Here is a 12,404-nt window from a genome sequence, read left to right on the forward strand (position 1 = left end):
GGGAGACTTTTAGAACACCATCTGTTTTGGAAAGCACTTTATACTTTTTTAGTTCTGTTGGACTCATGAGGGCTTTCCTGGTCTTTGGGGTGGGGGGGGAAGGGGGAAAAGTGGGGAAAGGGAGGAAAGGGGTGAAAGAAGGTTGGAAAAGGGAGAAAGGAGGGGGTAAAGACGAGGAAAAATGCAGGAAAGGGGTAAAGAAAGGGGGAATGGGAAAAAGTGGGGAAGGGCTGAAAGGGGGAAGAAGGGAGGAAAGGAGGAAAAGAAGGTCTAATGGAGGAAAGAAGGGGTAAAGGGGAAAGGAAGGGGGAAGGGGGGAAGGGGGAAGAAGGGAGAAAGGGTAAAAAGAAGGGGGAAGGGGAAACAACAGGGAAAGAAGGGGGAACAAGGGGAAAAGAAGGGGCAACAAGGGGAAAAGAAGGGAGAAAGGGTAAAAAGAAGGGGGAAAGGGGAAGGAAGAGGGGGTAGGCAAGGGAAAAAGGAAAAGCAAGGGGAAAAAAGGTAAGGGAAACAAGGGTAAGGAAGGGGGAAGCAAGGGATAAAGGAGAGAGGAGGAGGGAAAGGGCAAAGGTGAGGGGAAAGGGAAATGGAAAGGGGAAAAGGGAAGGGAAAGAAGGGGGAAAGAAGGGGGAAAGAAGGGGGAAAGAAGGGGGAAAGAGGATAAGGAAGGAAGACAAGGGAAAGAAGGGAGAAGGGAAGGGAGAAGGGCTAGGCGAAGGGGAAAGGCTCCAAGGAGCCGCAGAGGCCGGGCGGGGAGGGCCGGGCCGGGGTGAGGCCGGGGCGGGCGGCGCTGTCGGCGCGGGGGGGGGCGGGGCGCGCGCGCGCTTCCGGCGCGGTGTCATGGCGGGCCCCGGGCGCTGAGGCCCCGCCGCGCCCACAGCCCAGCCGGCCCGGCCCGGGGCGGACGGACGGACGGACAGACGGACGGACGGACTCGCGGCCCCATGGCGGCGCACAAGCCGGTGGAGTGGGTGCAGGCCGTGGTAAACCGCTTCGACGAGCAGGTACCGGCGGCGGGAATGGGGGAGGCCGCCGGGGCCCGGCCCTGCCCTGCCCCGGGCCCTGGCGGGGGAGCCGCCGCCGCCGCCCCTCGGCAAGAGCCCCGCTCTGCTTCCCCGTCCTCTCCCCGCCGCCGCCGTGGGGTCGGGCTGCTCCGCTTGGCGCCGTCGGGAAGCGGGGAGAGGCTCGGGGAGGAACGCGCGGCTCCGTGCCGGGAATTCTGCCTCGTTCCCCGCCGCAGGACGGTGGGCGCCGCGTTCCCCCGCGGGGCCGGGGGGTCTCTGGCACGCCGGTGGGCGTTGTCGGGGCCGGCAGTTCCGAGAAGGGTTTTCTGAATGGAAGGGAGAGAGATTCGTTGGCCTTAGACTTTGCCTTTCTCTGATCCACATGCAGAAACTGCTTACTGGGATTAGGCGGCGTGACTTTCCCAGCGGGGCTAAGCCTGCCGCTTAGACTCTGCGTTTTTACTCCCAGGATGCTTTCCTGACGTGTAAGTAAGTGTGAGCTCCGTTTAGGCTGACTGATCAGCTTCTGGCTCGTTTTGCTGTGGTGTGAGTACGGGCTTTGTTTCACGCGAGCTCTGGGAGACCCTGTGCGGTGTAACAGCTACTAAACACATTGAGCTGGTTCTAGAGACCAAGTTTTGTTCACCTGCCCTATAATCATGTGTCCCAGTCAGTGCTGCATGGCTCTCAGCGACCTGCAGAAAGATTGTGGCCTGGTTAAATGAAAAACGAGCCGTTCCTTCCTACCAAAGCTGCTGTAAGTGAAGTTTATTTAAAAAAGGAAAATATCAAACTTTGTCTCATTGACATTAAAATGATGCAGATTTTTCCAATACATTTGAGGCGTATTTGCATGAATTAACTTATTCCCCCCGCCTTATCTTGAGTCATGGATCATTTTTTCCATAAGCTTAAGAAGCACGGTACTGATTATGTCCCAGAAATGCAAGAAAATGTTTCTTTGTGTACTGGTGTTAAAGGGCTCTAGGCTTTGCTGTTTGCTCTGTTATGTGTGTTGTGGAATCGGGCTTCCCAACATCTGCTGGGAGTTAATAACTCCAACTGTTCAAACAGAATTATTTTTCTATACACTTTATAGGACAATTAGAGATAAGTGTATGGGAGGGATCCTCTCCTGATAGGAAAAAAACCTGTTGTGATTTTTGAGCTGCTTATGTATTTGAACTGCAGGGACCATATACATCAAATATAGTATTGACTGCTGTCGTCATAGTGTAGCTGGCGTGACAGGTGCTATTTACAAAACTTTGTGTAGTTTACACAGAATTTTGATTAGTTAATAGCATATTTTTGTTTAATAAGTGCAGGTTTTTTTAATATTGTATCATCAAGTGAATGAAGCTGTGAAGCAAGGATGAGACATCGATCTCTACAGTTTTGTGCGAAGTCTTCTCTCTAATCTATGAATTTCAACTCAAGGTTCTCAGTTCTGCTTGTTTGCTTTTAAGACATCGTTTCCTCTGCCTGCCTGGTCTGACAGGGATCTTCACGGAGGGAAGGTGACTGTTCTGAACTGGATGCCCAAACACCAGGTTACTGTGACATTGTCACTACTGCTACACGCATTGCTGGTCAGCAGCAATATTTCTGTGCTTCATGTCGCTCCTTACGCTGGGCAGTCGCGTGGTTGTCAAGTTTTCTACTTGTTACATTTTGGACATTTGAGCATTGAGATCACACGTCATAAAAATACACTGAAAATACGTGCGTGATTTTAGTGGTGATAAAGCATTTTTGAGTTTTCACATGCTCTGTCCTTCTCAGTGCAGGACCTCTTGTTCAGTGCTGGGGAGCCACTACTTGTTCTGTCATCAGTGTGTTTGAATGAGGAAGGGGAGCTCCGGTTTGTTGCGAGTTGTTTGGATTTGGTTTTCTTCTACGAGGAAGAAGACAATTTTGAAGGTTTCTCCTTTACTTTACAAAGGAGGAAAACGAAAACATCTTTCACCGCAGTTTTTAGATGTAGACAGGCTTTTCATTCATCTGCTGAGTGCTTGAATTCATTTTAGGAGAGATGAAACGGCAAACCGAGAGAATGCTAATCTGTATTGAAAACAAGAAAAATCAGTGCAAACCAGTCTGCTCTTGTCTGCTTTTGTTTATTGTTATAAATGCTGCTTTAACCAAAATCTGCTGTTGTGTGTGCAGTTCTGTGGGCCTGAAGTGCCTGATGAGTGCAGTTTTATGAATTAGCCAATGGCTGGCTCGCTGGGTCAATTTTTCACATGTCCTGCGGGTCTTGCCCAGCTGCGCTCACTTCCGAGGCTGCTGCTGCTGCAGGGAGCTCTGCTCCCAGAGACCCCCGGAGGCTGTGGAAAGGTTTCAGCTGTGCAGAAAGAAGCTGCTGATGATACATGTGAGACTAGGGCACATTTTTTGTACAGCACATATGAAATCTCTTGACTGATTTTGCATGTCATGCTGGTTACCGTGGTTTTAAAAACTTCCAGTGGCCAGGATGGAATTAGGCTGTAGTAGCACAAAGAAGTTAGGCTGTGTTTTACTAACTTTCTCCATCGTTTCAGACATAATCAGGTCTTTGTAAAATCAAATTTTCTCCTTTTTTTTTTTTTTTTCCCCCTGTGGAAATGTCCACTTACAGTTTTAGTTGCTGGATTTTTATAGTGTTTTTAAATGTGTTACAAGCTGAAATCATGGGAAGGCTGATAGAATAGTGAAATAGTTCTCAGTGTAGTCAGAGGAGCCTTACTGCCTAAACCATTTAAATCTAGGCTGTTTTAAGACTATCAGATACAATAAAAGGTATTAATCCTCTATAAAACTGTGGTGATTTAAGTGATTATTATATGCTTTAAGGAAAGAAGCCCTTTATTATGTGGATTATGGTTTCAGCTCCCAGTTTGTAGTTTGAGATACGATTGCTTTCAGTTAAGAAAGTTTTTGTAAAAACTGAAAGCCGGTGGGAGTATTTAATTCTAACTTTTATTAGAAGACATTAAATTAAAGCAAATATTCCCTCCCTGTGTTGATTTTCTCTGCAGCATTTGAAACCTGTACCGAAGCAGAGACCTGCAGAGGTACTGGCTGCAAGTAACAGCTGTGTGTTTCCCATTGTTGGTTCTCATCTTGGCTTGTTAAGAAATCCCTAGTAGTGATGAGATGCATTTTAACTATTTTGTGTGAGTTTTGCTGGCTGTGCTGCCCAGGTGGAGTGGTGCCGTTTGCTGTATGGCTGGGCTGGGCTGTGCAGAAGTCAGAGCTTCCACACCTGCTCTATCTGATGTGGGTTTCCACAGGACCAAAGTCCCCAGCTGGACCATAATGCTATTCTTGAGCACAAAATGTGCCAGTTCAGCTTTCTTTAACTTTCACCTGAAGCAGCTTTGATCTAATTTTTCTAAACTGATGCGTGTGATGTGTTTCAAACCGAAGTGCTGCACTCACACAGGTGATGTATGAAGCGTAGGTAAAGGGATGGCCCTGTGCAGCAGTGGCTACTTGAGTCCCTTACTGAGCCGCTGAAAAGCAGCGAGGTGGTTTGGTGATCCCTTCTTATTCCACACAACAATTGTCGTTAACACTGTGGGTAAATACATGTTTCTTCATAGTACCAGCTTTTAGTTCACTTCTTGAAAACACAGGGGTTTTTTTGAGTAACCTATATAAAACATTTTCAGAGTCCCATGCCCTTCCAAAGGCTTAATTGTGAGGATCTTTTACCAAGTGATGCCTTTCAGAAGGTGGTGCAGTGCATGTTTGTAGTTGGGAGGAGGATGCCTGTTGATTTTTGGAGCGATTTGTGTCTGGCTCAGAGGGCTTTTGATGCTGAGGAAAGAGTGGTGCTGTGTGTATTTTCTGTCTCTCAGCAGTGCGTCTTCGTATTGCAGTCTACTGAAGAAGTTCCAAGAAACTTTGAAAGGGAAAAGCCAGGTGAATTCCAGTGCTGCGAAGGAGAGCAGTAGGGATTTTTTCTCTGTTATGTCTAAGTTCTCCTCAACCTGAATTAAAGGCAGTAGCATCAGATGCATTCAGACTTCTCAAGCTGCTTGCTGAAAAGGGTGGGCCAGTTACTGACAAGCAGAGAGTTTCCTTTCTTGAGGTGGATCCCTGGGATGCTCTCCCACCTTCCCCTCTCCAAAGGTGATTTAGAACTTGGTGCCTCTCATGAGGTGGAGCCAACGAGAGGGCTCTGCTGTCCACTGAGAATCTGGATCTTGGAATTGCAGCGCTGCAGGACACCCATGTCTGGGCAGTGGCTGCCGTCTGTGTTGAGAGGTTTGTTGGGACTGTGATTTCAGCAGCTGCCATTCTGCATCCTGTGGCAGGCTGGGCTTAGCTGCCAAGTTCAGAATTGGTAGTGTTCTGCAAAGCTGTACCTTGCACAAAAGGGTTGAAATAGTGACTTCGAAAGGACAAAGCGCTTCCAGTGGCTCCTTAACCTCTGAATATAAGAACATCAACTACAGTTTTCACTGAATGGAGATGATTAAATTTTATGTTCGTTAATTACAGATGATAAAGAAAAAATCCATGGCTTAATGTCAGCCTTTCTCCCCAGGCTGAGTGGAATATCATGCAGAGGTTCAACCCTATTTGTGATGTGAGCTTCGCATCAAGTTCCGCATACATTTAGCTAAAGATTGGATCTTGTTGTATCAGACTAGAGGGCACCTGGAAAAGGTGCTCATAGCTCTTCTACAGACATGGAAAACACTCATTTTTCTTAACAATTAACGTCTGGGATCAAAGGAACATTTTTTGTCATTGGACATCTTTGGATAAAAGTACATCAGTCTCTAAAGTGAGGCCACTTCAAAGGACAGGACAGTCTTGCCTGCTGTCAGATACCACAATGCTTTCTACTTTTTAAACAGCTTTGCAATTCTGCAGGAGCACTTACTTTAAAGATTCAAAGCCAGTCTTTATAATTTGACCATAAAGATCTTGTTAAGAACGTCCATTAAATATTTTTGTCTTTTTTTCCTCTGGAATAGCCAAATACTTGTTGCGGGTTTTTTTAAGATTTTATATTGGGAAAGCTATTGTCTCATAAGTCTGAAGAGACTAAAATGCTTTTATCTCCACACAAAGATAGGTAAAACTGGTGAGGTGTAGGAAAGCTTTGGCGTTTTCTTACTCAGCAGTGCTGCAGGCCTGCTACGCAGCACTGGAGACAGAAAACTGATGGGGCTGTTGTAGAATGCTTCATATCTGTGCATGAGGCAGTAAGTTTTCAGATGCCAAACTCCTTGAGTGCTGAAAAAGTTTTTGAAGCGCTGTTACAGAATTATTTTCTGAGATGCTGGCAGCTGCCCGTGTGCTGTGATTCTCTATCTGAGTTGGTCTAGGCACATTTTTTTTCTTAAATGATTTTATTTTTTATGATATTATTTGTGAGTAGTGATTTAGTTTACATTTTTTATTAAATGAAAGAATTTCATTTTACTTGAGCAAGCTGAGAGAGGAATTTGCATCTTTTTGGTAGTAAATCTTGATTAAAAAAGAAAAATCTTTTAAAAGCCACTAATTCAGCTGGATTAGTTTTAACAGTCCTGTCTTCTGAAGGTTATGTGGCTCAGATCTCCGTTTCTAAGGTTTATCTGTTATTGTCTGCCTTCTGGAAATGTAAAGAAAATAATCTTCTCGTATGACCTGTGTTTCTTTTTCTTCTACTGATAGTTCTTGGCTTCTTTTTTGCACCTGGTGACCCTTGTGCCAATTGTCCTGTATCAGTTGCAGGTTTGTGAGAAGCTGTCGGTAGGTCAAGAGGTCTTCTTATGTTGAGGTTGGAAATTAATTTCTAGAAACAAAGCTTGACATAAACTGATAATGTGGTCCAAAGATGTGCTTTAGCAACCGCGGAGCTCACATGGCTGGTGTAAGCTGGGAGATAACTTTGATAGTTCATCTTGCAGGTTGGCTTTTCCAGTTGTTTCAGCAATACCTGGTGCACACCATGACTTGTGTCTGAATTTGGGTACACTGGCTCTCGTACTGCACGACTGTGCCTGTTGGGCTCAGCTGCTTAATGGCTGTTCCTTTAATTGGTCTTAAAAGGTTTAAAATTTGATAGTTGGAAAGATTCCAGATGCCATCTACCTATGCAGTCTTTGACCACTGCATAAAATAAGGCAAATCATAGACCCAGATGCCATTGTTTCCTGTCCTCTGTAGCTGATGTGATACCTGAACAAGCCATAGTCCAGCTGGAATGGAGAGAAGGTAGAACAACATTGGTTGTACCTGCACCAATGTAGTTGTAGAGTTGCTGACTCTTGCTTCCTATTTCAACCGTGAGAATAGCTCGGTTGGAGTAGTGGACTGTCACTCTGCTGGGCTGTGATGAGTTAAAAATGGAGTGTGTGTTCCAATTATACATAAGCTTTATGCTTTAATTTCTGTTTCTAATTCAAATCAAAGCTGTACAGGAAATCATTTGTGTCACTGTTTATTTATTTTTTTCTAAAATAAAATAAAAGGCAATTTCGCTTTTTTTTTTTTCCCCTTCTTCTTTTCTTGTTCAGATTGGTGGATATTTGTATAGAAGTAAAATAGTTTCTTTTTGGTCACTCAGCACTGGCACCCCTTTCTATTAGGGGACATAAAATTCTCTGGCACATCAGAGCGCACAGAGGAAATAGTCGGGAAATAAAACAACCCAAGCAACACTGCTAATATTTCCTTATTATATAGTTTGCTATTTTAAATGGTAGTATAAAAAATAGTTTTACTTAAGGTGACCTTGTTGCAATGATTGTTGTGGCAGGAAGCTCCAGAAGTGTGTAATATGATGTTTCTCTAGCATGGAAGCATTCAGAACTAGATCTATGACACAGTTTCTTTGAGAGGCACTTCTGATATGTTTTGTCACTTCGTGGTATTGAGCTTTTCTGCTGTTGTCAGCACAGAGACTTGAAAATTCAAATAAAAAGTGCTAGTAATGGTGAAATTTTTAATTAAATGTATCTATCTTCCAGTAATGACTTCCGAAAAGATATTGTAAAAATAACATTGAACAATGAAAGCAAAGCTTGAGTAATAAATAGTGTTTGTTTTGCTTTTCCCAGTTTTAAAATGAGCAGATTGAAATACATCACAGCGTTTTAAAGCTTTGCAATCTGAACCCTTGCAAGAGAATTGCAGAATGAAGTGGAAATTATCTTGATGGCCCTATGGAACTCGTTGCTACTGGAGGCTGTGCAGGCAAAAAGTGTCAGTCCTCCTCGTGATGGGGTGGTCCCTTAGCTTCCCTGGATGCAGCCGTGGTGCCAGAGATCCCTAAGCTACTGCCTGAGTTGTGAGCAACCATTCCTCACAGACGTCTCTGTTGCCTTTGGGTCTTGGGTATGATCTAGCCTGGCAGTGCAGCCCTTGTTTAATGAAGAGTCAACCATTCTCTTCAGAAAAAACAGTGAGTTTCCATTGTGATCCCAGGCCAGGGTACGTAAAGAACTGATACTTAAACCCCAAACTGCATTTATATAGAAAACAAATTATACTGAGGCAAAAATCTAGACAGCGTATCGAAGAGATCCATTTCCAACGCTGTTGGAAAACTGTTTCAAGGTTGGGGTTCTTTAACACAATTCATCTGGCATTTTACTTGTGGGCCTTTAAATTTTTACCAACAAAGACAGCAGTGTGAGGGGGTTGGTGGAGGTGCTTGTGACTGCCTCTGGCATTCAACTGGATGACAGCAGAAGTGCCCTCACCAGGTCTGTGGAGGCCCCCAACACTCAAGGCTGCTCCTGAAGCATTTTCCAGCTGTAAAGCTGATTTTAATTCCTTGAAATTCTTCTCTTAAATTCTTTCTCTCTCTTTTTTTTTCCCTTTCCCCTAAAGATGCCCTCTCTAATACACAAATATTACCTTGTGGCATTTCCTTTGAACTATCAGTGTTTTTCAGAGCACATGTCTATTGACAATTGTAGTCAAAATCAGTCAGAACTTGTAATAGCAATGAAAGTTTCTACAGAGACTGAATTCCTACGTCATGCTTTAAAATACAAATGGCACACACAAATTATTTGTAAAAAGAGGTGATAGTAGCGATTCTTTTATTTGTTCCCACATTTGTTTGCTTTTTAAAAATACAAATGATCAGTAAAATGCATTTTTTCAAAGAACTGCATCTCCCATGTTTGCGTGGTGGTTGGGAGCAGGCCGACCGCAGCAGGAGCGGGCAAGGGCAGGGAGTGCGTGCTTGGGAAGTGACTTGTTTGTGAGCCTAAAAGAATTTGGGTACAGCATGGAACAACGTGCCTAGTGTTCACCCTGCAGGAGTGGTGTTTTGGGGCTCTGAGGTCACTCTGAATCTTATCCTTTCTGGAAAAACTGCATTTCAAGCCTAGTGGTTACCACTGGGTGTGAGGCGAGAGTGGATAATGGGGTCTTACGAGTTGTTTGGCTTGCAAGCACTTAAAGTGTGTTTGAGGCTGAGACTTCATGACCTGGCAAGTGGCGAGGTGGGTTAGTCCAAGGCCCCAAGGACCTGCAGAGGGGAGTGCTAGTTGTTCCCCCTGGGGCCTGGCTGTACCCCTTGGCCAGTTCTGTTCCATGAGGGAGCGGAGGATGCGCATGGAACCACCATTACTGCCTTCCAACTCACCTGCTCTATCAGCTACTGTAGTTTCACCTCCTCTCAAATTTTGAGATGCATTTTTTCCTTGTAGGTATTCCCTGTGTGAAGATTTTTGGTATTTAGTGAGCTAATTTTTGAAATGAAGAACCTTCTCAGAATTCTGTGTTACATTTCTCTCCTCCTTTCACATTTGATTTGTAGAAAATTTATCACAAGATAAAAGTTCGGTTTCAATTTAGAAAAAGGAGTTGGTGAACCTCAGTGTTTTGTTTTATAGTAAACTAATAGAAAGTCAAACACAGAGAAATAAGGAGTTGTACACATTCTACAAGTTATCTCTTGTAGAATGTTTTTCAAGGTTCTTTCTGGCGTGTCAAGAGTTTGTAACCCATCCTTAAACATGCAAATTGTTTTGTAAATGAGCTTATAATGCTTATCTCTCTTTGTAGCTTCCAATAAAGGCCAGCCAGCAGAATACCCACACCAAAGTCAGTACGGAGCACAACAAGGAATGTCTCATAAACATTTCCAAGTACAAGTTTTCCCTGGTCATCAGCGGTCTCACTAATATTTTAAAAAATGTTAATAACATGGTAAGTTTTCCAGTGTTGGATTGTTGGGTAATTTTTCAAAGTGATTGTTATTTGTTCATATTACACAGTCTGCAGAGTCACTTGAAATGCAGTCAATTTCTTGCTTGCCCTTTACATCTAATTTTTGTCTTTCATCCTCCTGTGCTGAAGTTTGCCAGCAGCACTGAGCTGATCCATGTAAAGATGCTGAGGTGGTTGTGGCAGTGAAATCTGAAGGCAGGATATTTTCTATTGCATGGAAAGGTGCTTCAACAAGCTTGGGGAGCAGTGCAGGCAGAGTCTTTGGAGGAGGAATGCAGTAGGGCAAAGGAGCTGCCGAAAGCAGCACTAGAGGGAGGATTTTCCCCCTTATTTGTCCCTAGAAATCAAGAAGGAAAAAGGATTTTAAACTTGGCCTGTCTGATTTTTTCCTGGCTGTTTGTATGTTTTAGCATTTGTGTGTATATAAAAGATATAAATATTTTAACAACCAGGTGAATTTCAGTAAGAAAAATCTTTGAAAACAATCTCTTGTCTAGTCCTGCCAGTGTACACTGATCCCTCCAAAGCCGTACTAGGGCATAAGGAAAATGAATGACTGATCTCTGGGAGTGATACACATCTCTTTCTTTTACTCTTTGATATGGATCGTGGCCTCTCATTAAACTACTGAATGTTGATACCTGGGGGCAGTGCACTGGTGTGAAGAGATGGGATTCAAGGTTATTTTTCTATGAGTTCTCAAAGTAAAATCTTTGCAGCCAACTGTGTTGGTGGATGGTTTCCTTCTGCATACTAGCTTTCACTTCTGCCTCCAAGGGAACTGTGAAGTGATCCCTGAAATCCATCAAACTATTTGGCTCATCAGCATTGCTAAAATTGTCTGTTAAAGCAGATCTTGGTGGAACCAGAGAGACACATAGAAAAAAAAAAAAAAGAATGTGGATGTCCATGACTCTAGAAAAATACTGTTGCCATCAAGTTGGGTAGATGGGAAGTTTAGGAATCCTTTATGAGGAGAAAGACACAGTTATATTTTTTTCATGAAGGGTCTGGATTTGTCATGAGAAGAGTTCAGTTCATTGAGTTTTGAAGCCATGTGATTTGTGATCATGTGGAATCTTCACAAACAGGTAAAAGAACTGGCCAGACTCTCACAGAGCTTTTCTTTATGGCTTTAGTAAGATAAGTTTGCAGTGAGCTCTCTTGGATGTTGGTTGTGTAGAGGTGGATATCTGCTGAGGCACTACAGAAGATTGATCCAATCAGAAAATGGGTCGCCCTACTGCTAGGCTGCTTAAAAGCTACCTGTAATCCCTTGTGAGAGAGAATTTATTTTAATTAAAGGCATGAAGGAATGTGGTGATGTGCAAGATGATTGATAAATGAGGAAACTATTCAGTTAAAACAGGATTCTGTATATGATATTGAAATTTTGATAGGAAAGACCTAGCTGAAAATGTCAATTAAATTCAGCGTTTACTTTGCACTGAGGAGCAAGTTTGATGGACTATATTTTGCAACACTCTTACAAGCTTGTCAATATGGATTTGTTGTAATATCAGTTCTATTAAGGTGTTGGCAATGAAATATATAATTGGAAAAGAGTCAGCAGTAGCTGATACCAAAATAATTTCTGAAAAGGTACAACCTTCATTTCTAAATAAATTATAGGCCTGATGAAGATAAGGGGATGCAGTGTACCCACTGTTTCTGTGCAGAACTGTTTATTCCTTATTAGATTTGCATTGCAGACTGGACAAAGATACATCATCAGCGATGAAATTTTAATTCCTGTTCTAATCTACTTTTTGCTCGTTTATTTCTAAACTCAAAACCAGACCAGTAAAGGAGCCATAACTTAATGTGCCACTTTGCTGTTTTAATGCCTTACAAGTTAAATTTCTGTGTCTCAGATGAATCCATATCCTTTCCATTTCTAGAGAATATTTGGTGAAACTGCTGAAAAGAATTTATATCTATCTCAGCTGATTATCTTGGATACACTGGAAAAATGTCTGGCGGGGGTGAGTAGGCTTGCATAATCAATGGCTAAGTTGGAATCAAATGAGTTCCAGAGTACAAGTCCAGTGCTTGTGTATCTATTATTACTAGTGCTAAGGTTGAAACTCATCAGATTGAGCGTAAAGGAGGATTAACACTATTTAAAAAGTACTAAAGCTTCCTACAAAGGCAAGTTGTTGATATAATTGATAAAGTAAAGATTTGTGGGGTGCACTTCTCTTGCCTAAAATGAGTGATTTT

At 43.1% G+C, this 12,404-nt stretch overlaps 1 protein-coding gene across 4 annotated transcripts in view; it reads left to right on the plus strand.

The window, feature by feature from the left end:
- The first annotated feature begins 865 nt into the window (after window positions 1-865).
- The window catches only part of NF1 (neurofibromin 1), an 87,020-nt gene continuing 75,481 nt past the window's right edge, over window positions 866-12,404 (plus strand). For 2 of the 4 annotated variants that reach the window (XM_069873756.1, XM_069873757.1), the window contains exons 1-3: window positions 902-1,004; window positions 10,017-10,160; window positions 12,083-12,166. In XM_069873756.1, the coding sequence (XP_069729857.1) occupies window positions 945-1,004; window positions 10,017-10,160; window positions 12,083-12,166 (288 nt within the window). In that variant the 5' untranslated portion in view covers window positions 902-944. Of the gene's footprint in view, window positions 1,005-10,016; window positions 10,161-12,082; window positions 12,167-12,404 lie in introns of all 4 variants that reach the window. The other 2 variants (XM_069873759.1, XR_011338901.1) reach the window with 2 other exon arrangements.

The sequence above is a fragment of the Phaenicophaeus curvirostris genome, chromosome 21 (genome assembly GCF_032191515.1).
Source record: "Phaenicophaeus curvirostris isolate KB17595 chromosome 21, BPBGC_Pcur_1.0, whole genome shotgun sequence".
Taxonomy (NCBI): Eukaryota; Metazoa; Chordata; class Aves; order Cuculiformes; family Cuculidae; genus Phaenicophaeus; species Phaenicophaeus curvirostris.